Genomic DNA, 21969 nt, shown 5'->3' with positions numbered 1-21969 from the left:
AATTCTTTCGAAAATTATAAAAGCAAAAAGTACAATTTTGCTTGCTTCTGGTTACGACCAGAACTGACAGACAAGTTATTGATGCGTATTCTGCACATATTCATAAAAAGGTCTATCATAAAGCAAAAATTGGTTGCTCAATCACTTACTGTTTTTGATATATCGCGCGTACAAAATCAGAAAAGAAATATATCAAATAGATATCTGAAATATCTTAAATGAGGATAACGTATTATATAATATTTCATTAGAAAGGATCTAAAATAGATAGAATTTTTCATTAAAAAAGCCGATTTTTGATGTCACCTTCGGCGACAACTGAAGTGATGGACTAATAACTGATACAATGTATCTATTCTGCACATTTACATGTTAAGGTCTATTTTTATAGCAATAATTGGTTGTTCAGTCACTAGACTTTATTGAGATCTCGCGCGGACAAACTCAGAAAGTTAACATCTCAATAAGATCTGAAATATCTCAACAGAAGAAATGCACTTTTCAAGTATTTGCCATTTCAACACTGTGTAATATTTTGAAAACAATCTGGAAAATTCTATTGAAAATTACAATAATAGAACATAGAATTGTGTTTGGTAACCGGGACGACTGGATTTTACAGATAAAAATACATAAACAACGTCGCAGGCGTGCGGGGACTGTCCTTACTTAACGCTCTATATACGTTGTCTTCGGAAACAAATATCGTTTTGCACTAAAATTTTCAGATCTAAAGAAATATATGTAAATATAATACACTTCGAAATTTTGTCATTACAGCGAGTTTTCATGATTTTATTGCAACTGTGACACTACTTTTGGAGCAACCCTCGTATCAATCCCACAGTGTTGTGTATTTGGTGATCTGAAAAGTGTAAGTGTCACCGAATGTTATTCATGTCTCATTAAACGTTAAGCTCGAATGATGAAGAGATTATTTGACTGATAATTTTTTTTTTCTTTGATCACTAGCTCCGATCAAAGAATGTCATTTTCAGTGTGAAGTCTCCGAATTTAAATTAATGTCTCATTTAACGTTAAGCTCGAATGATGTAGAGATTATTTGACTGATAAATTTTTTTTTCTTTGATCACTAGCTCCGATCAAAGAATGTCATAATTTTTCTCCACCTTTCCCTTTAAACTAAATCATTCTTTAATATTTCATGTAAAGAAATGCATCTAATTTTTTGAGGCTTTAAAATGTGAAGTAGTAAAACAAATTAAAATGGTGCCTTAATGGCGCTCAGACAGCAATCTGAAGATAATTGCGAGACAGTTTACAAATATATTTCTGCACCAAAACGCTTTGTATCATAGCAATTTTATCACAAATAATATACCTTCTTTCTTTTTTGAAACCTTGAGAGAGAGAGAGAGAGAGAGAGAGAGAGAGAGAGAGAGAGAGAGAGATTATAACTTAACAAATTATCAGACTTTTAATCCTTTTTTAAACACCTTACCTTCAGTCAGTCAAAAGATGCTATTTAATTTAAGTACATTGTACATGTTTCATCTAATTAATTTCTTTTGTCTTTACACGCCCTTATAGTTACCACAGTTACGTATACACTACTAAGTATATTGTGAATGTATACCCTCTGTCCAGGTAATGCACATGTGCGACCTTTTAGTAATTACCTAAAATAATGATGGACTCTACCTAAAGACGTATGAATTTTTAGTATATTATCAAACGTTCCTGATCTATTGAAAATTAAACAAAGCACGAGAAAAAAAGACAATATTGTTTGTGCAGAACACCACAGTGGAGCCTTTTTTCTCTCTCAGATTAGGGGTTTATTCTGATTAGGTAAGGTGTGAATGCCTGCAGGGCTTCATTTACCCGTGTGTACGTGTCGTGAAATCCTCCGCTAATCCGTATACACCGAAAGAGATTTAAAAACAACGGGACTACGTGTAAATAGTGTGTTCAAATTATTGTAAAAATACTCATGTTTTTATTTTCTTTTACTCCGATTCGCATATTTAATATTCCACAACATAATTTAGTGATACGGCTATACTGTGATGTACCATTCGCTATTGTTATACTTTCGTGTTAAATACTGAAATCTGATTGGTTAAGACGCAGTTAATAATATTTACAATTACCCTCAGCGTTAGCAACGCACTTGGCAACGGGTAACATTAAAAAATGTTACATGCGCGAAAATTATGCGCGTACGGTTCGCTGTAGAATTCACATTATTCCTATATAAAGGCAGTAAACTTTTCTTAAAAATTTTAAAAAAGACATTCAGTATAACAAAATAAATAGTGCCTGTTTGGGAGGATAACAGTTGAAATTGACACCCCTCGAAAACCATTGTCAACCTCCGCTTCGCGTCGGTTGACAATGGTTTTCTCGGGGTGTCAATTTCAACTGTTACCCTCCCAAACAGGCACTATTTATATAATGGCCGAGTGGTTTATATAAACAAAGACATATTTTAGATACATGTAAATGCACATGAGCAAAAAGAATAATAACTCTGAGATAAATTGCAATAAGTGACTACGGGTAGGACCTTTTCTTATAGGGGAAAGCCGGACCTTAAATGCTAACATTAAAGGTCCGGCCGGACCATTTTACGGACCGGACCTTAAAATATACGACACCGGACGCCGACGCCGGGGGTATAGCATATGCTCCCATTGACTTTGTCTCGGTGAGCTAAAAGGCGAAAGCGCGAAGATTCGAAGGCGAGAGTGCGCTCGAAGTTGCAAAGGCGCCTTCGCAACTTAGCACTTTCGTCTTCGCATGTTCGCGCTTCGCCGTTGCATCTTCTATATTCTTCATATTGTTCATGAATTATACTTGCATTGAGGATTTCCACAATACAAACTGCTGGGTTTACAAGTTCATCACCCAGAATTAATGATGAAACCAAAATTATGAAAAGTTTACTCCACTGTTAGGCATTATAACCAAGCTGTAGTTAGTAGGCACTGACAGCAGCCATTACGCCAGTAGAGGTTAACAGCCAATAAGGAAAATCGTCAAAGTACTGAGAGGACTCGTACAGAAAGTATATTTTACTTTATCCTCGGCATACTTTAGTAAGTTGAGTTAATATCAAGATGATTAATGCATCAATAGTTTGTATGAGCATTGGTAACTTTGGATACAATAAAGATCGTGTGATCAAAATCAAGCGGGATATAAACCCCTAACATGAGCCTTAACCTGTTATCAACGCTTTTAGAAACAACTACTTTTATTGTAAATAAAAACATTTTTGGGAACAAATTCTGTAATTATTCATGGTACGTATGTGTCAACTTTATATCTCTTTGTAAATCAAGCTGGCATTATAAATGTATAATAAGCAGATGTACGCATGCAGGGGGTATATCTATTAACACCCCATGGTCAAGTTACCCAGGTTGTTTGATAGTCTGTAATTTGCATTTGCGCACAACAGGGTCACCGAGTGTTAGGTGTCAAGTATGTTTTCACCATAGTTCAATTAACACGTCTAGCATTCGAATATCTTTATTTAATTATTGTCGTAATATATCATGTCAGATGTGAATATTATCTCATTACTATTTTTTCTGTTCTGGCTGCTGGACGCAAGAAATTTTCATGAACTTTGTTTAACCCACCCACCCACATTCCTTTAAACATACGATATAGTATGTAAGATTTTTTCCCCATATTTTCATATGAACACTGTTTATTTGTGAGGTGGCGGTTTTTAACCCCACCTTTGCAAAATTATTGTCATTTATTCAATGATTTTTTATTATTTACTCTGTTGTTTTCATTTTAAAACAATACAAATGTAATTCATTGAATAAACGACCTTAAATGCAATAACTTGTTTAATTTTCTTTGCAAATAAACTTGGACTCATTGGATTATGATAATGTACAGGTTTTTCTGGTGTATGGTGGATTTCCTTTACAGGAAAAATGTGGTTGTCAAAAAACTTTGAAAAACATTATTGTATCTTTCATTATCAAAAAATTTCCTTTTAATTCGAGTGACTTTTTCCAGGTGTGTTATTCTACCTTAACAAGGAGAGTGACATCTTAGTTTAAGAAATCGTGTTCATTCCTTTAAACTTTTTACAATTAAATAAGATGAATTCAACATATGACGAAAGTAATAATAAATAATCAACTCTTGTACTTTTCAGGTAAACATAGGTATACTCTATACCTGTGCCCCTTAGAGGACCCCTTAATTATCTAATTGTCTAATCTTCTACACTCACATATACGTGTATCATTAATTTTGTTTTCACAAATATCATAACATGCATTTCTTGCCGGCCCCTCCATTATAAAAAAGATAAGAAGGTCATTAGATGAAAATCAAAACCGTCACACAAATTTACCTTATTTTAAGATTATTTCAAGGAGACGGACAATCGTTTGAAAATTAATTCCAGGGGTTTGTCACAATTTAAAAAAAAAACGTCCGATGAAACTTAGTTACAAATATGTTTTACTACTTCTTTTAAAAAAAAATTAAATAAAACTAATTTTTCTGTATTTTTGGGGATACAATGCATGTACATGCAATGGGCCCCACTTCTATAACTGAAAAGTAAATATAACTAGATGCAATCTCGTTGCGAGCAACGAATAGGTCTTCCAGACGAATTTTAAAACCCTAAACTCTAAACTACAAAAGTTGTCATTAAACACTTCGTTGCATTTGCAATTGCAAAGCGGAAAACCATAATAAAAAAAGAAAAAAACGTGTTCCTCTCTTGATACTCTGACATTTCAAATAAAACATGAAAATAACAAAAAGAGACATTTCAACGATATATCCGAGATATCTCAACATAAGAAACGCAATAATCATCTCGATGATTTACCATGAGATTTTAATCCTGGGTAGAATTTTTGAAAAAAAAAATTAAAATATATACTATCATTAATTAGAAAGTTTTAAAAAATACAATTTTGTTTGGTTCCGGTGACGACTGGACATGCCGGATAAATCATTAATACCTTTGCTGCACATCTACATGTTTAGGTCTATCATATAGCAAATCTTGGTTACTCAATCAGTTTCCGTTATTGAGTCTTGCACAGTCAAAATCAGAAAAAATTCTTAAAATATCTGAGATACCTCAGTAGAAAAAAGCAATACTCATGTATTTACCATTACACTAATGCGCTGAAAAAAAAGGTCTGGAAAATTCTTTCGAAAATTATAAAAGCAAAAAGTACAATTTTGCTTGCTTCTGGTTACGACCAGAACTGACAGACAAGTTATTGATGCGTATTCTGCACATATTCATAAAAAGGTCTATCATAAAGCAAAAATTGGTTGCTCAATCACTTACTGTTTTTGATATATCGCGCGTACAAAATCAGAAAAGAAATATATCAAATAGATATCTGAAATATCTTAAATGAGGATAACGTATTATATAATATTTCATTAGAAAGGATCTAAAATAGATAGAATTTTTCATTAAAAAAGCCGATTTTTGATGTCACCTTCGGCGACAACTGAAGTGATGGACTAATAACTGATACAATGTATCTATTCTGCACATTTACATGTTAAGGTCTATTTTTATAGCAATAATTGGTTGTTCAGTCACTAGACTTTATTGAGATCTCGCGCGGACAAACTCAGAAAGTTAACATCTCAATAAGATCTGAAATATCTCAACAGAAGAAATGCACTTTTCAAGTATTTGCCATTTCAACACTGTGTAATATTTTGAAAACAATCTGGAAAATTCTATTGAAAATTACAATAATAGAACATAGAATTGTGTTTGGTAACCGGGACGACTGGATTTTACAGATAAAAATACATAAACAACGTCGCAGGCGTGCGGGGACTGTCCTTACTTAACGCTCTATATACGTTGTCTTCGGAAACAAATATCGTTTTGCACTAAAATTTTCAGATCTAAAGAAATATATGTAAATATAATACACTTCGAAATTTTGTCATTACAGCGAGTTTTCATGATTTTATTGCAACTGTGACACTACTTTTGGAGCAACCCTCGTATCAATCCCACAGTGTTGTGTATTTGGTGATCTGAAAAGTGTAAGTGTCACCGAATGTTATTCATGTCTCATTAAACGTTAAGCTCGAATGATGAAGAGATTATTTGACTGATAATTTTTTTTTTCTTTGATCACTAGCTCCGATCAAAGAATGTCATTTTCAGTGTGAAGTCTCCGAATTTAAATTAATGTCTCATTTAACGTTAAGCTCGAATGATGTAGAGATTATTTGACTGATAAATTTTTTTTTCTTTGATCACTAGCTCCGATCAAAGAATGTCATAATTTTTCTCCACCTTTCCCTTTAAACTAAATCATTCTTTAATATTTCATGTAAAGAAATGCATCTAATTTTTTGAGGCTTTAAAATGTGAAGTAGTAAAACAAATTAAAATGGTGCCTTAATGGCGCTCAGACAGCAATCTGAAGATAATTGCGAGACAGTTTACAAATATATTTCTGCACCAAAACGCTTTGTATCATAGCAATTTTATCACAAATAATATACCTTCTTTCTTTTTTGAAACCTTGAGAGAGAGAGAGAGAGAGAGAGAGAGAGAGAGAGAGAGAGAGAGAGATTATAACTTAACAAATTATCAGACTTTTAATCCTTTTTTAAACACCTTACCTTCAGTCAGTCAAAAGATGCTATTTAATTTAAGTACATTGTACATGTTTCATCTAATTAATTTCTTTTGTCTTTACACGCCCTTATAGTTACCACAGTTACGTATACACTACTAAGTATATTGTGAATGTATACCCTCTGTCCAGGTAATGCACATGTGCGACCTTTTAGTAATTACCTAAAATAATGATGGACTCTACCTAAAGACGTATGAATTTTTAGTATATTATCAAACGTTCCTGATCTATTGAAAATTAAACAAAGCACGAGAAAAAAAGACAATATTGTTTGTGCAGAACACCACAGTGGAGCCTTTTTTCTCTCTCAGATTAGGGGTTTATTCTGATTAGGTAAGGTGTGAATGCCTGCAGGGCTTCATTTACCCGTGTGTACGTGTCGTGAAATCCTCCGCTAATCCGTATACACCGAAAGAGATTTAAAAACAACGGGACTACGTGTAAATAGTGTGTTCAAATTATTGTAAAAATACTCATGTTTTTATTTTCTTTTACTCCGATTCGCATATTTAATATTCCACAACATAATTTAGTGATACGGCTATACTGTGATGTACCATTCGCTATTGTTATACTTTCGTGTTAAATACTGAAATCTGATTGGTTAAGACGCAGTTAATAATATTTACAATTACCCTCAGCGTTAGCAACGCACTTGGCAACGGGTAACATTAAAAAATGTTACATGCGCGAAAATTATGCGCGTACGGTTCGCTGTAGAATTCACATTATTCCTATATAAAGGCAGTAAACTTTTCTTAAAAATTTTAAAAAAGACATTCAGTATAACAAAATAAATAGTGCCTGTTTGGGAGGATAACAGTTGAAATTGACACCCCTCGAAAACCATTGTCAACCTCCGCTTCGCGTCGGTTGACAATGGTTTTCTCGGGGTGTCAATTTCAACTGTTACCCTCCCAAACAGGCACTATTTATATAATGGCCGAGTGGTTTATATAAACAAAGACATATTTTAGATACATGTAAATGCACATGAGCAAAAAGAATAATAACTCTGAGATAAATTGCAATAAGTGACTACGGGTAGGACCTTTTCTTATAGGGGAAAGCCGGACCTTAAATGCTAACATTAAAGGTCCGGCCGGACCATTTTACGGACCGGACCTTAAAATATACGACACCGGACGCCGACGCCGGGGGTATAGCATATGCTCCCATTGACTTTGTCTCGGTGAGCTAAAAGGCGAAAGCGCGAAGATTCGAAGGCGAGAGTGCGCTCGAAGTTGCAAAGGCGCCTTCGCAACTTAGCACTTTCGTCTTCGCATGTTCGCGCTTCGCCGTTGCATCTTCTATATTCTTCATATTGTTCATGAATTATACTTGCATTGAGGATTTCCACAATACAAACTGCTGGGTTTACAAGTTCATCACCCAGAATTAATGATGAAACCAAAATTATGAAAAGTTTACTCCACTGTTAGGCATTATAACCAAGCTGTAGTTAGTAGGCACTGACAGCAGCCATTACGCCAGTAGAGGTTAACAGCCAATAAGGAAAATCGTCAAAGTACTGAGAGGACTCGTACAGAAAGTATATTTTACTTTATCCTCGGCATACTTTAGTAAGTTGAGTTAATATCAAGATGATTAATGCATCAATAGTTTGTATGAGCATTGGTAACTTTGGATACAATAAAGATCGTGTGATCAAAATCAAGCGGGATATAAACCCCTAACATGAGCCTTAACCTGTTATCAACGCTTTTAGAAACAACTACTTTTATTGTAAATAAAAACATTTTTGGGAACAAATTCTGTAATTATTCATGGTACGTATGTGTCAACTTTATATCTCTTTGTAAATCAAGCTGGCATTATAAATGTATAATAAGCAGATGTACGCATGCAGGGGGTATATCTATTAACACCCCATGGTCAAGTTACCCAGGTTGTTTGATAGTCTGTAATTTGCATTTGCGCACAACAGGGTCACCGAGTGTTAGGTGTCAAGTATGTTTTCACCATAGTTCAATTAACACGTCTAGCATTCGAATATCTTTATTTAATTATTGTCGTAATATATCATGTCAGATGTGAATATTATCTCATTACTATTTTTTCTGTTCTGGCTGCTGGACGCAAGAAATTTTCATGAACTTTGTTTAACCCACCCACCCACATTCCTTTAAACATACGATATAGTATGTAAGATTTTTTCCCCATATTTTCATATGAACACTGTTTATTTGTGAGGTGGCGGTTTTTAACCCCACCTTTGCAAAATTATTGTCATTTATTCAATGATTTTTTATTATTTACTCTGTTGTTTTCATTTTAAAACAATACAAATGTAATTCATTGAATAAACGACCTTAAATGCAATAACTTGTTTAATTTTCTTTGCAAATAAACTTGGACTCATTGGATTATGATAATGTACAGGTTTTTCTGGTGTATGGTGGATTTCCTTTACAGGAAAAATGTGGTTGTCAAAAAACTTTGAAAAACATTATTGTATCTTTCATTATCAAAAAATTTCCTTTTAATTCGAGTGACTTTTTCCAGGTGTGTTATTCTACCTTAACAAGGAGAGTGACATCTTAGTTTAAGAAATCGTGTTCATTCCTTTAAACTTTTTACAATTAAATAAGATGAATTCAACATATGACGAAAGTAATAATAAATAATCAACTCTTGTACTTTTCAGGTAAACATAGGTATACTCTATACCTGTGCCCCTTAGAGGACCCCTTAATTATCTAATTGTCTAATCTTCTACACTCACATATACGTGTATCATTAATTTTGTTTTCACAAATATCATAACATGCATTTCTTGCCGGCCCCTCCATTATAAAAAAGATAAGAAGGTCATTAGATGAAAATCAAAACCGTCACACAAATTTACCTTATTTTAAGATTATTTCAAGGAGACGGACAATCGTTTGAAAATTAATTCCAGGGGTTTGTCACAATTTAAAAAAAAAACGTCCGATGAAACTTAGTTACAAATATGTTTTACTACTTCTTTTAAAAAAAAATTAAATAAAACTAATTTTTCTGTATTTTTGGGGATACAATGCATGTACATGCAATGGGCCCCACTTCTATAACTGAAAAGTAAATATAACTAGATGCAATCTCGTTGCGAGCAACGAATAGGTCTTCCAGACGAATTTTAAAACCCTAAACTCTAAACTACAAAAGTTGTCATTAAACACTTCGTTGCATTTGCAATTGCAAAGCGGAAAACCATAATAAAAAAAGAAAAAAACGTGTTCCTCTCTTGATACTCTGACATTTCAAATAAAACATGAAAATAACAAAAAGAGACATTTCAACGATATATCCGAGATATCTCAACATAAGAAACGCAATAATCATCTCGATGATTTACCATGAGATTTTAATCCTGGGTAGAATTTTTGAAAAAAAAAATTAAAATATATACTATCATTAATTAGAAAGTTTTAAAAAATACAATTTTGTTTGGTTCCGGTGACGACTGGACATGCCGGATAAATCATTAATACCTTTGCTGCACATCTACATGTTTAGGTCTATCATATAGCAAATCTTGGTTACTCAATCAGTTTCCGTTATTGAGTCTTGCACAGTCAAAATCAGAAAAAATTCTTAAAATATCTGAGATACCTCAGTAGAAAAAAGCAATACTCATGTATTTACCATTACACTAATGCGCTGAAAAAAAAGGTCTGGAAAATTCTTTCGAAAATTATAAAAGCAAAAAGTACAATTTTGCTTGCTTCTGGTTACGACCAGAACTGACAGACAAGTTATTGATGCGTATTCTGCACATATTCATAAAAAGGTCTATCATAAAGCAAAAATTGGTTGCTCAATCACTTACTGTTTTTGATATATCGCGCGTACAAAATCAGAAAAGAAATATATCAAATAGATATCTGAAATATCTTAAATGAGGATAACGTATTATATAATATTTCATTAGAAAGGATCTAAAATAGATAGAATTTTTCATTAAAAAAGCCGATTTTTGATGTCACCTTCGGCGACAACTGAAGTGATGGACTAATAACTGATACAATGTATCTATTCTGCACATTTACATGTTAAGGTCTATTTTTATAGCAATAATTGGTTGTTCAGTCACTAGACTTTATTGAGATCTCGCGCGGACAAACTCAGAAAGTTAACATCTCAATAAGATCTGAAATATCTCAACAGAAGAAATGCACTTTTCAAGTATTTGCCATTTCAACACTGTGTAATATTTTGAAAACAATCTGGAAAATTCTATTGAAAATTACAATAATAGAACATAGAATTGTGTTTGGTAACCGGGACGACTGGATTTTACAGATAAAAATACATAAACAACGTCGCAGGCGTGCGGGGACTGTCCTTACTTAACGCTCTATATACGTTGTCTTCGGAAACAAATATCGTTTTGCACTAAAATTTTCAGATCTAAAGAAATATATGTAAATATAATACACTTCGAAATTTTGTCATTACAGCGAGTTTTCATGATTTTATTGCAACTGTGACACTACTTTTGGAGCAACCCTCGTATCAATCCCACAGTGTTGTGTATTTGGTGATCTGAAAAGTGTAAGTGTCACCGAATGTTATTCATGTCTCATTAAACGTTAAGCTCGAATGATGAAGAGATTATTTGACTGATAATTTTTTTTTTCTTTGATCACTAGCTCCGATCAAAGAATGTCATTTTCAGTGTGAAGTCTCCGAATTTAAATTAATGTCTCATTTAACGTTAAGCTCGAATGATGTAGAGATTATTTGACTGATAAATTTTTTTTTCTTTGATCACTAGCTCCGATCAAAGAATGTCATAATTTTTCTCCACCTTTCCCTTTAAACTAAATCATTCTTTAATATTTCATGTAAAGAAATGCATCTAATTTTTTGAGGCTTTAAAATGTGAAGTAGTAAAACAAATTAAAATGGTGCCTTAATGGCGCTCAGACAGCAATCTGAAGATAATTGCGAGACAGTTTACAAATATATTTCTGCACCAAAACGCTTTGTATCATAGCAATTTTATCACAAATAATATACCTTCTTTCTTTTTTGAAACCTTAAGAGAGAGAGAGAGAGAGAGAGAGAGAGAGAGAGAGAGAGAGAGATTATAACTTAACAAATTATCAGACTTTTAATCCTTTTTTAAACACCTTACCTTCAGTCAGTCAAAAGATGCTATTTAATTTAAGTACATTGTACATGTTTCATCTAATTAATTTCTTTTGTCTTTACACGCCCTTATAGTTACCACAGTTACGTATACACTACTAAGTATATTGTGAATGTATACCCTCTGTCCAGGTAATGCACATGTGCGACCTTTTAGTAATTACCTAAAATAATGATGGACTCTACCTAAAGACGTATGAATTTTTAGTATATTATCAAACGTTCCTGATCTATTGAAAATTAAACAAAGCACGAGAAAAAAGACAATATTGTTTGTGCAGAACACCACAGTGGAGCCTTTTTTCTCTCTCAGATTAGGGGTTTATTCTGATTAGGTAAGGTGTGAATGCCTGCAGGGCTTCATTTACCCGTGTGTACGTGTCGTGAAATCCTCCGCTAATCCGTATACACCGAAAGAGATTTAAAAACAACGGGACTACGTGTAAATAGTGTGTTCAAATTATTGTAAAAATACTCATGTTTTTATTTTCTTTTACTCCGATTCGCATATTTAATATTCCACAACATAATTTAGTGATACGGCTATACTGTGATGTACCATTCGCTATTGTTATACTTTCGTGTTAAATACTGAAATCTGATTGGTTAAGACGCAGTTAATAATATTTACAATTACCCTCAGCGTTAGCAACGCACTTGGCAACGGGTAACATTAAAAAATGTTACATGCGCGAAAATTATGCGCGTACGGTTCGCTGTAGAATTCACATTATTCCTATATAAAGGCAGTAAACTTTTCTTAAAAATTTTAAAAAAGACATTCAGTATAACAAAATAAATAGTGCCTGTTTGGGAGGATAACAGTTAAAATTGACACCCCTCGAAAACCATTGTCAACCTCCGCTTCGCGTCGGTTGACAATGGTTTTCTCGGGGTGTCAATTTCAACTGTTACCCTCCCAAACAGGCACTATTTATATAATGGCCGAGTGGTTTATATAAACAAAGACATATTTTAGATACATGTAAATGCACATGAGCAAAAAGAATAATAACTCTGAGATAAATTGCAATAAGTGACTACGGGTAGGACCTTTTCTTATAGGGGAAAGCCGGACCTTAAATGCTAACATTAAAGGTCCGGCCGGACCATTTTACGGACCGGACCTTAAAATATACGACACCGGACGCCGACGCCGGGGGTATAGCATATGCTCCCATTGACTTTGTCTCGGTGAGCTAAAAGGCGAAAGCGCGAAGATTCGAAGGCGAGAGTGCGCTCGAAGTTGCAAAGGCGCCTTCGCAACTTAGCACTTTCGTCTTCGCATGTTCGCGCTTCGCCGTTGCATCTTCTATATTCTTCATATTGTTCATGAATTATACTTGCATTGAGGATTTCCACAATACAAACTGCTGGGTTTACAAGTTCATCACCCAGAATTAATGATGAAACCAAAATTATGAAAAGTTTACTCCACTGTTAGGCATTATAACCAAGCTGTAGTTAGTAGGCACTGACAGCAGCCATTACGCCAGTAGAGGTTAACAGCCAATAAGGAAAATCGTCAAAGTACTGAGAGGACTCGTACAGAAAGTATATTTTACTTTATCCTCGGCATACTTTAGTAAGTTGAGTTAATATCAAGATGATTAATGCATCAATAGTTTGTATGAGCATTGGTAACTTTGGATACAATAAAGATCGTGTGATCAAAATCAAGCGGGATATAAACCCCTAACATGAGCCTTAACCTGTTATCAACGCTTTTAGAAACAACTACTTTTATTGTAAATAAAAACATTTTTGGGAACAAATTCTGTAATTATTCATGGTACGTATGTGTCAACTTTATATCTCTTTGTAAATCAAGCTGGCATTATAAATGTATAATAAGCAGATGTACGCATGCAGGGGGTATATCTATTAACACCCCATGGTCAAGTTACCCAGGTTGTTTGATAGTCTGTAATTTGCATTTGCGCACAACAGGGTCACCGAGTGTTAGGTGTCAAGTATGTTTTCACCATAGTTCAATTAACACGTCTAGCATTCGAATATCTTTATTTAATTATTGTCGTAATATATCATGTCAGATGTGAATATTATCTCATTACTATTTTTTCTGTTCTGGCTGCTGGACGCAAGAAATTTTCATGAACTTTGTTTAACCCACCCACCCACATTCCTTTAAACATACGATATAGTATGTAAGATTTTTTCCCCATATTTTCATATGAACACTGTTTATTTGTGAGGTGGCGGTTTTTAACCCCACCTTTGCAAAATTATTGTCATTTATTCAATGATTTTTTATTATTTACTCTGTTGTTTTCATTTTAAAACAATACAAATGTAATTCATTGAATAAACGACCTTAAATGCAATAACTTGTTTAATTTTCTTTGCAAATAAACTTGGACTCATTGGATTATGATAATGTACAGGTTTTTCTGGTGTATGGTGGATTTCCTTTACTGGAAAAATGTGGTTGTCAAAAAATCTTTTCTTATCATAATCGATCAGTGTTTATTATCTATTAAGATTTACTATAGTCAGGTACTCTTCACAAATTTGCTCTAAAAGAATAAAGTCTATTCATGATCACAAAACAACATTACAACAAATGTTTAGAATATTGATGTTCTTGTATTACGTAGAAGAAAACAAAACTAACGCAGAATGACTTTTGTTAAAAATCACTTTTCCCAAGAAATGTAAATAAGAAGTATTCATATTCCTGCGTTACCTGCCCCCTTAGTCTTTTTCCATAAAGATATATACATGTATCATTCTTCGATTGACAATTCATTCATCAATGAATATTATATCATTACAACAATTATTCTTTCATGATTATTGTTCGTTTATTATCACACAATATCCTCATTGAATATGAATTTTTCTTTATTTGCGTCATTTCCCGCCGTATGTCGACGAGAGAAGTACCGTAACTGTTAACAATCAATATGTGGCAATGTCAGAGTGTTTTGCGTGTGCTTGCTACGGATATGAAAAACTATATATATACAGCGATTTATTTACAAGTTCGGTGTTTATAACTTTAAGATAAGTTAAACAGAGTGAAAATTAAGCAATTTCAAAGTCATATCTTGGATACGGGGTAACCAATTTCTATTCATGCTTACAGGTGAGGGGGGTCATTTTTTTATGGGGGTCATTTTTCTTCATGTTTAACATGAAGAAAAATAACCCCTGGGTCTTTTTTCTTCAGAAAAATCCAGTTATTCTTCAGCTAGGGGGGTCATTATTCTACGTAGAAAAATGACCCCCGGTCATTATTCTACGGGGGTCATTATTCTTCATTACACCGGACGGACGCACAGTTTTGTTTTTATAGGAGAAAGAAAACAAGAAAGTCCAACATCTAATTGATGTGCCAAAATTAGACCAAAACGCATTTCATAATCTGTTTTGGGGTAAATTACGCCATAAATCAGTTAGGTTCCAGTTTGACGGCCAGTGCGACTGTCAACAGGAGAGGGGTGGCAGGGACTGCAGTCAGTGTGAGGACCTGTACTGGGGCGACCCTAAAGTCCAGTGTACAGGTGAGAATTTAAATAAGTGACAAAAGGGGGGGGGGGGGGTTACCTTGACCTGACGTTGTATTGGAGGTTCTGTCAGTCAATAATTTCAATTTCGATCCTGATGAGTTTTAGTCTTTATCGATATAATGTCTCTACTTCTGCGGTGCTTTCATTTGCTTTCATCTCTTTTCACTGTGGAAAATATTTTGATAGATAGGAAGAATTTGGTTCATTTAATGTAAGTAAGTAAGTAAGTAAGTAATTTATGAAAAAGACATGTGTTATAACAAATTACAAAATATTATACAAAATAGATAATGAAACACCCAGCCCATTAGGCCTATATGTCACTGCAAATACAATTATAACATATATACACATATTACGCATATGCGATTTTTATACAATAATGATTGTATGTAAAGGTAAGATTCAAGTAAATATTGAGAGATTTGTCTCGGAAAATTTGACAGTAGAAAAATAATAAAGTCTTAATTTGACATTACCAGTGTTGGATATTATTAAATAATATTGATCGACATTGTCTTTGAATCAATTGTATTTATAGCAATTTATATATAGTTACTTCACCATAATTTGTAAATATAATACTTGAGATAAAATTCATAATTTGATAATAATCTTAAATTATGTTTTTTCTTTAGTAGTTTTTATACCAATTAGTTAAACCTTAAGTACTTGTTCAACTGAAGACTAAGGTCACAGAGACCTAACTGATTTATGACCAAGCAGATATTCTTAATAAAATTAAAACTTTTTAGAAAAATCTCTATGCAAAAAAGGATTCGGAACTATTGTAACTAGACCTCAAAGATATTCCAGAATTAGATGACTGTCTTTCAGAATCCTTGGACAGAAATATATCTAAAATTTATGAAGTCTAAAAACCCAATAAATTTCCAGGTAGTGATGAATATACTGTCTTTTTTTTTGGGGGGGGGAGGGGTTGACCTAAAGGAATTCATCCTGAAGTCAATAAATTTTATTTTCTCCAAAAAGGAACTGCCTACTTCTCAACATTTGGGAATTATATCATAATTGCCGAAGGGATATAAACCTAGACAATTTTAAAAAAAACCTGGCGACCGATTTCATTTATGAATGTTATATTTAAACTTATTTCAGGTTGTCCTAGTTCAAGAATTAAATCTACTTTAGATTATCTTATTTCTGACACTCAATCAGGCTTTATTTAAGATTTATATATGATTTAATGCATTTTACTTAGGTTAAGAAAATACCAAGACAATTAGTGTTAATAGATTTTGAAAAAGCCATAGATTTAATTTCTTGGTCTTTTATTTACAAAGTCTTGAGATTTTTCGGTTTTGGTGAATACATTATTCAATGGGTTAAGATACTTTTTTGTCAGACCAACTTTTCGTTGAGAGAGGATATGGGGAAGATAACTCTGTTGCACCTTATTCATTTCTTCTTTGTGCTGAGATTCTATCAACCTTGATAAAGCAAAATAATTATATTAGGGCATTGTGATACATGGTAAGGAACATAAAATAAGTCAATATGCTGATGATACATCTTTAAGTCTTGATGGCTCACCTTTTTTTTTCAAAACTTTCTAGGCTAAAAGTAAATAGCTCTAGAATAAAAATAATTTGGATAGGATCGAAAAAAAATTTCAAATGAGGGTTTTCTACACTCTAGATGGAAACTTGATTTGGGTTCAACGACAATTAAATTATTGGGTATTCATTTTAGTGTTCATTTAGAACAAATTACTGACCTAAACTACTTTATGCAGATTTCGAAAATAAAAAGTATAACACAACACTGGAAAAGAAGAATTATAACACCATTTGGTTGTGTGACTGTAAAATCCTTAATCATTCTAAAAACAAAACACTTATTTATATCATTGCCAACACCCAGAAGGGAGACAATTTTATCTCTCAATAAAAACATTTTTTTGATTTTTTTGGAATGCTAAGTGTGACAAAATAAAACGTTCAGTTATTACTCAAGACTATCAGTAAGGAGGGTTAAAAATATTAGAAATAAATAAATTTATTATGTCATTGAAATGCTCATTGTTGAAAAGTTTGATTAAAGGTAAGAAATCATGGATATATATTTTAGAAGCTATAAATGGTGTACAAATTGTTCACAAATTACTTGTTTTTTGTGATGCATTCATATTTGGCTGTGTAATTCCAAAAAATAATGTTTTTAGACAAGATATTTTCAATTTCTTTCTCTATGTTATAAAACCTTTTGATGGGAGTTTCTTCAAAGAAAACTTTCCTAGTATTCCTGTTTTGGATAACACAAATATGAAAGTGGGTATGAAAACACTATTTATGAAAAGCTGGTATGAAAAGAGTGACAAAATAATCAGTGATTTTCTGACGTGGATGGAAATCTTTAACCACACGATATTTTTCAACATAGATTTGATATGAATGTCTGTATTATGCAGTATAACGGTGAAGTAAGTGCCATTTCAAAAAATCTTAAATTTTTTCTTACAAACAATTCATACCAAGGGTTAATAATCCATAAATTTTAATATATTATAAATCTTTGTTGTTGCATAATAAATAATCTAATGTAGTGTTCATGTATCAACACTTAAACTCTTGTAATGTAATTCCTACTTCTAAACTCAAGTGGGGATCAGAGTTAGTTCAATATAGAGCCGATATATTTGTTAATAATGCTTTTAATGTATGCTTTAAAACAACCAAAGACATTCAGCTACAATGGTTACAAATTAGATTACTTCATAGAATTCGACTCGTGAATCATTACTTCACGAAAATTAATTAGGTATCCTCTAACTGTTGCTCATTTTGGTAAACATGAAGTTGAGACAATTCAGCATGTTTTCATAAACTGAGAAAATTAAATTATTCAATGTTCAAAGCAATATTTGTTTACTTGTTTAAAAAAAAGACGAACTGCCAAGCTTTTGATCTTTTATTATTTTTTTTCTTTTAGTTTTTTCAACAAATACAATGCTGAAAAATATACAGCTTGTAAAAATTTTGAAATGCAAAAATTTGTGAATGCTTGGCAATTCTGGTGATCTATCTTTGACACTCTCTTTGACACTATGATTCTCCTTTTTATATTTTCCTTGCGTTTTTATGTTATTTTTGTGATCGACTTCGGCCGATCACAGTTGGGTCCATATGAGGCATCCTGCAAATATAACTATTTGCGCACGCATTACGCCTTTCACTATTTTATTTACTCTGCAATGACAACCTTATTTAAATCTTTAATTAGACGTAGATTACTGAAACGGTAATCTTATCCGTTTACCCTGAAAATAAAACATTTATAGAGTTACATACATAATGATTCAAATCACGTTTTTTTCACATATGCGTAGGAATATTAGTCGGAAGTATAATTCGCTACTAAAAGTAAAGCTCATTCATGCCTTGCCATTTTGGAAATCAATAAAACGGTGCTGTATATAGTTTACTGCATGTAGCGTATATTATATAAACAGAGCTGACCAATGATATTTCATGCCGATCATTCCTTTAAAAGAAATACTTGTTTATTTATTTATTTTATGGTCACAGAGATAGAAAAGGGAATTTCGACAGATTTGGTAAAACAGAAAACTTAAATAATCAGGGAAATTGTTCTCAACGCAAATGTGTCCTTCAATAACATCAGAGACATTGAGATTTATCTCAAAAAGCTCAGGTCAAAATAAGTCAGTACGTTTCATGGATAAAGCGAAAAAATTTATTACCCATTTTGTTAGACATTTTCGCCAAGGGATTTGATAATGTTTGGCTGTCTGAATTTTTTAAAAAAAGAATTAGTGTTATTAAGGATATATCTTATGCCTAATGTTATAATCTGAGGCAATTAGTAAATTGATGAGGAATATTTCATAAGTGGATACTATTTGGTACGGTGTCCACACCTTTGTTTCAATTTAGATACTGATTTTTACCGGTATTCCATGTTTAATTTAATATGTAATAATACTTGTTGACTATTAAAAAAAAACCCTAGCTTCCCGTTGTAAACAATTTCAATTTTTTGATTTGCCAACTTTTTTGTTGTGATTTAAACAAGGATATGTTGAACGTTGCATGAATAAACAACATTTAGAATGAAACATTCAAGCACAGCTTCAATTTCTTCGCAGGCAAACTGATAACAATATTGGAGGTTAAAAACTTGTCTTTAAATAAGGGTTCATTTTATCATTCTGATTACTCTTTGTTTAAATTTGTATTTTGTTGTATTTCCAATACTGTAAAAGTGGTTATTTACGCGTGGGGGAAATTTACACTAGTTACGTGGTAAACTGAAAAACCGCGTAAAATACCCCCGTGCGTATGGTAAAACATTAAACAATTTAGAGTGGTAAATCACGTATCCGGGTGTTTAATACCCACGCGTATTGTTTGGTCATAAAAAAGATTACTTAACCACCAGGTTAAATAACCACTTTTACAGTACTTCAAACCAGATGCATATGTCAATACATTAACAACATACGCATTGATCACTGTGTAAACTTGTACACTGTCACTGTATTTGTGAGTTGTCCCACCCAGAGATTGTTTTCGTTATCAACACATACACTGCGGGGATGTTCTATCCCTTGTTCTTCTGTGAGTAGTTGAGACAAGAATTGACCGTCCTGATCCAGAAGATGAATTGTATTACTGACACTATCACAAACCAGAATGTGCCCAAGAACATCAGTACTAATGCCATAGGGACCAAACCCTGACACTTGACCTGTATAGGAGAACCTGTGTTGTCCTAATTTATCCACCACCACTACAGCTTCTTTGCCATAGTCTGACACACAGATATTACCATTCATGTTTTCTGTGATATAGTGAGGTATATCATAGAGTTTTTGTCTTTTCTTGTCTATCTGTATGTTCTGTATTTCCTTTCCTGTCTTGTTGTATCTGATGACATTCCCTTTTCGAACCTTTCTCAACCCCACAAAAATGTCCCCATTTATTTTGGAGTAGTGTACACTGAGCGCTTCCCAGTCTCCTGTGTTAATAAATTCAATGATTTCATTATGTTTTGTTACCCTTTTGATGACGTTTTTGTCTCTGTCTGTATATAATAGTTCCCCATCCGTTGTTATTGTGTGATAACCTTCACATCCACCACTGCTTCGTATTCTCAAATACTGATTCCTGTTTAGATCTGTTCGGACAAGACTACCTCTACTATCACTGACCCAGAGTCTAAAGGATTTATCTAGTGATATATGTAAGGCATTTTCAACACCTAGCACTGTCCACTCTCTGATTTTCGCGACACTTAAAGACTGAAACAGTGTCTGTTTCACGTCACATTTCTCTCTTTCGTGTTTCCTATATGCATGTTCCCTTATTGGTTTCAATTTTAAATAAACCTTTTCCATGAATTCTATTTTTCTTCCTTTTGCTTTAGTAATGGGAAAAGTCATTTTACCCAGTAGTTTGGCAACATCTTCCTTGCTGTATTGACCAGCGCTAAATACAGGTGGAACTGTTTCGGATGTCTCTGGTATGGGTCGTATAATCAAGTTTTCTAATTTAAGAGCAAATGATAATTGTTGAATGTTTGAAGGAGAAAGGTAACTATAAAGTGTTTTGGTTAAACTATTTAGATAATTGCTGTAGTCATCTATTTCTAGGCCTTGTTCATTTAATGTTTGTAACAATGACTGCTCTGTTTTGTCGACTTGTTCTATATTATCTGACATGACTGCATCTACCACTTTTTTCACAGCATCAGCTTCAGCCCTCATGGATGCTCTTATGTCGTCCATGATCTCCTTTATTGCTGTGATATCTCTAGCAATTTCCGTTTTCAAATCTTGAGATGTAGGATTTAAATAGTCTTGTATTTTAGCAATTTCTTTGTGAAAAAGTGTAACTTTTTCATTGAAAACCATTTCTAGATCGGTAAACACATGGCCACGGTGTTCTTTAGTGCCTGTACATTTAGAACAGATTGGAATCCAACATACTTCACAGAGAAGATCTATTTCTTTTGTTGGATGGATCTTGCATTTCTCAACAGGAATTTGTCGTTTGCGTTCACTGTAAGAGGCTACGTCATGGATCTTGGTTTTCTTATTCTTCTGATGTTCATCTCTGCATTGTTCACACATTGGTTGGTGACAGTCATTGCAGTAAAACTGGCAGTTCTTCTCACAGTCTTCAGTGCCACACACCAAATAATGCTGGGCGTCGGGTGGTATTTGGGATTCAGACAATGCCATCTGAAATAAGAAAAGAAAACCCGTTTCAATGCAGTTGAAGCTGTTTATTATTAAGATACAAATATAATCAAAATCTCTACAGCCAATCAATTTTACATGTTGACCTAATGTTTATGTATATAATTGAATACCACAAATGGACAAAAAGAAATTTAGTTTACAATTAAAAAAGCGAATGATTTTAAAACATTATTATTAACTTTAATATTTTTGCTAAGTTTCTTTAGTTTTGAACAAAATTGAAAAGAAAACTACATGTATTATTCAGAAACAAAATATTCCTTTACAAATCATTCATTCGCTTAAAAACGCAATGAAACATTGTTTCTTGTAATAGAATAAGGTTATTTGTTATAATTTGGCTTGATAACATCGGTATCTATTGTACACCTCAGACCTGTTTCTTTACAAA

At 33.1% G+C, this 21969-nt stretch overlaps 1 protein-coding gene across 1 annotated transcript; it reads right to left on the bottom strand.

Moving 5' to 3' along the window:
- Positions 1-19743: 19743 nt before the first annotated feature.
- LOC128157647 (E3 ubiquitin-protein ligase TRIM71-like) lies at positions 19744-21557 on the bottom strand. Its single transcript, XM_052820211.1, has 2 exons — positions 20761-21557; positions 19744-20535 (listed from the first exon to the last, which is right to left on the bottom strand). The coding sequence occupies exons 1-2, from the start codon at positions 21555-21557 to the stop codon at positions 19824-19826; spliced, it is 1509 nt and encodes a 502-aa protein (XP_052676171.1). The 3' UTR covers positions 19744-19823.
- Between the last annotated feature and the right edge of the window lie 412 nt (positions 21558-21969).

Source organism: Crassostrea angulata, chromosome 8, assembly GCF_025612915.1.
Source record: "Crassostrea angulata isolate pt1a10 chromosome 8, ASM2561291v2, whole genome shotgun sequence".
Lineage (NCBI taxonomy): Eukaryota > Metazoa > Mollusca > Bivalvia > Ostreida > Ostreidae > Magallana > Magallana angulata.
This window is presented reverse-complemented; position numbering and strand designations above follow the sequence as displayed.

Coding starts and splice junctions, on each gene's coding strand:
- LOC128157647 (XM_052820211.1), bottom strand. CDS start 21,557: ATGGCATTGTCTGAATCCCAAATACCACCCGACGCCCAGCATTATTTG. Junction 20,536..20,760: donor GATGTTGCCAAACTACTGGG/TAAAATGACTTT, acceptor AGATAAATCCTT/TAGACTCTGGGTCAGTGATA.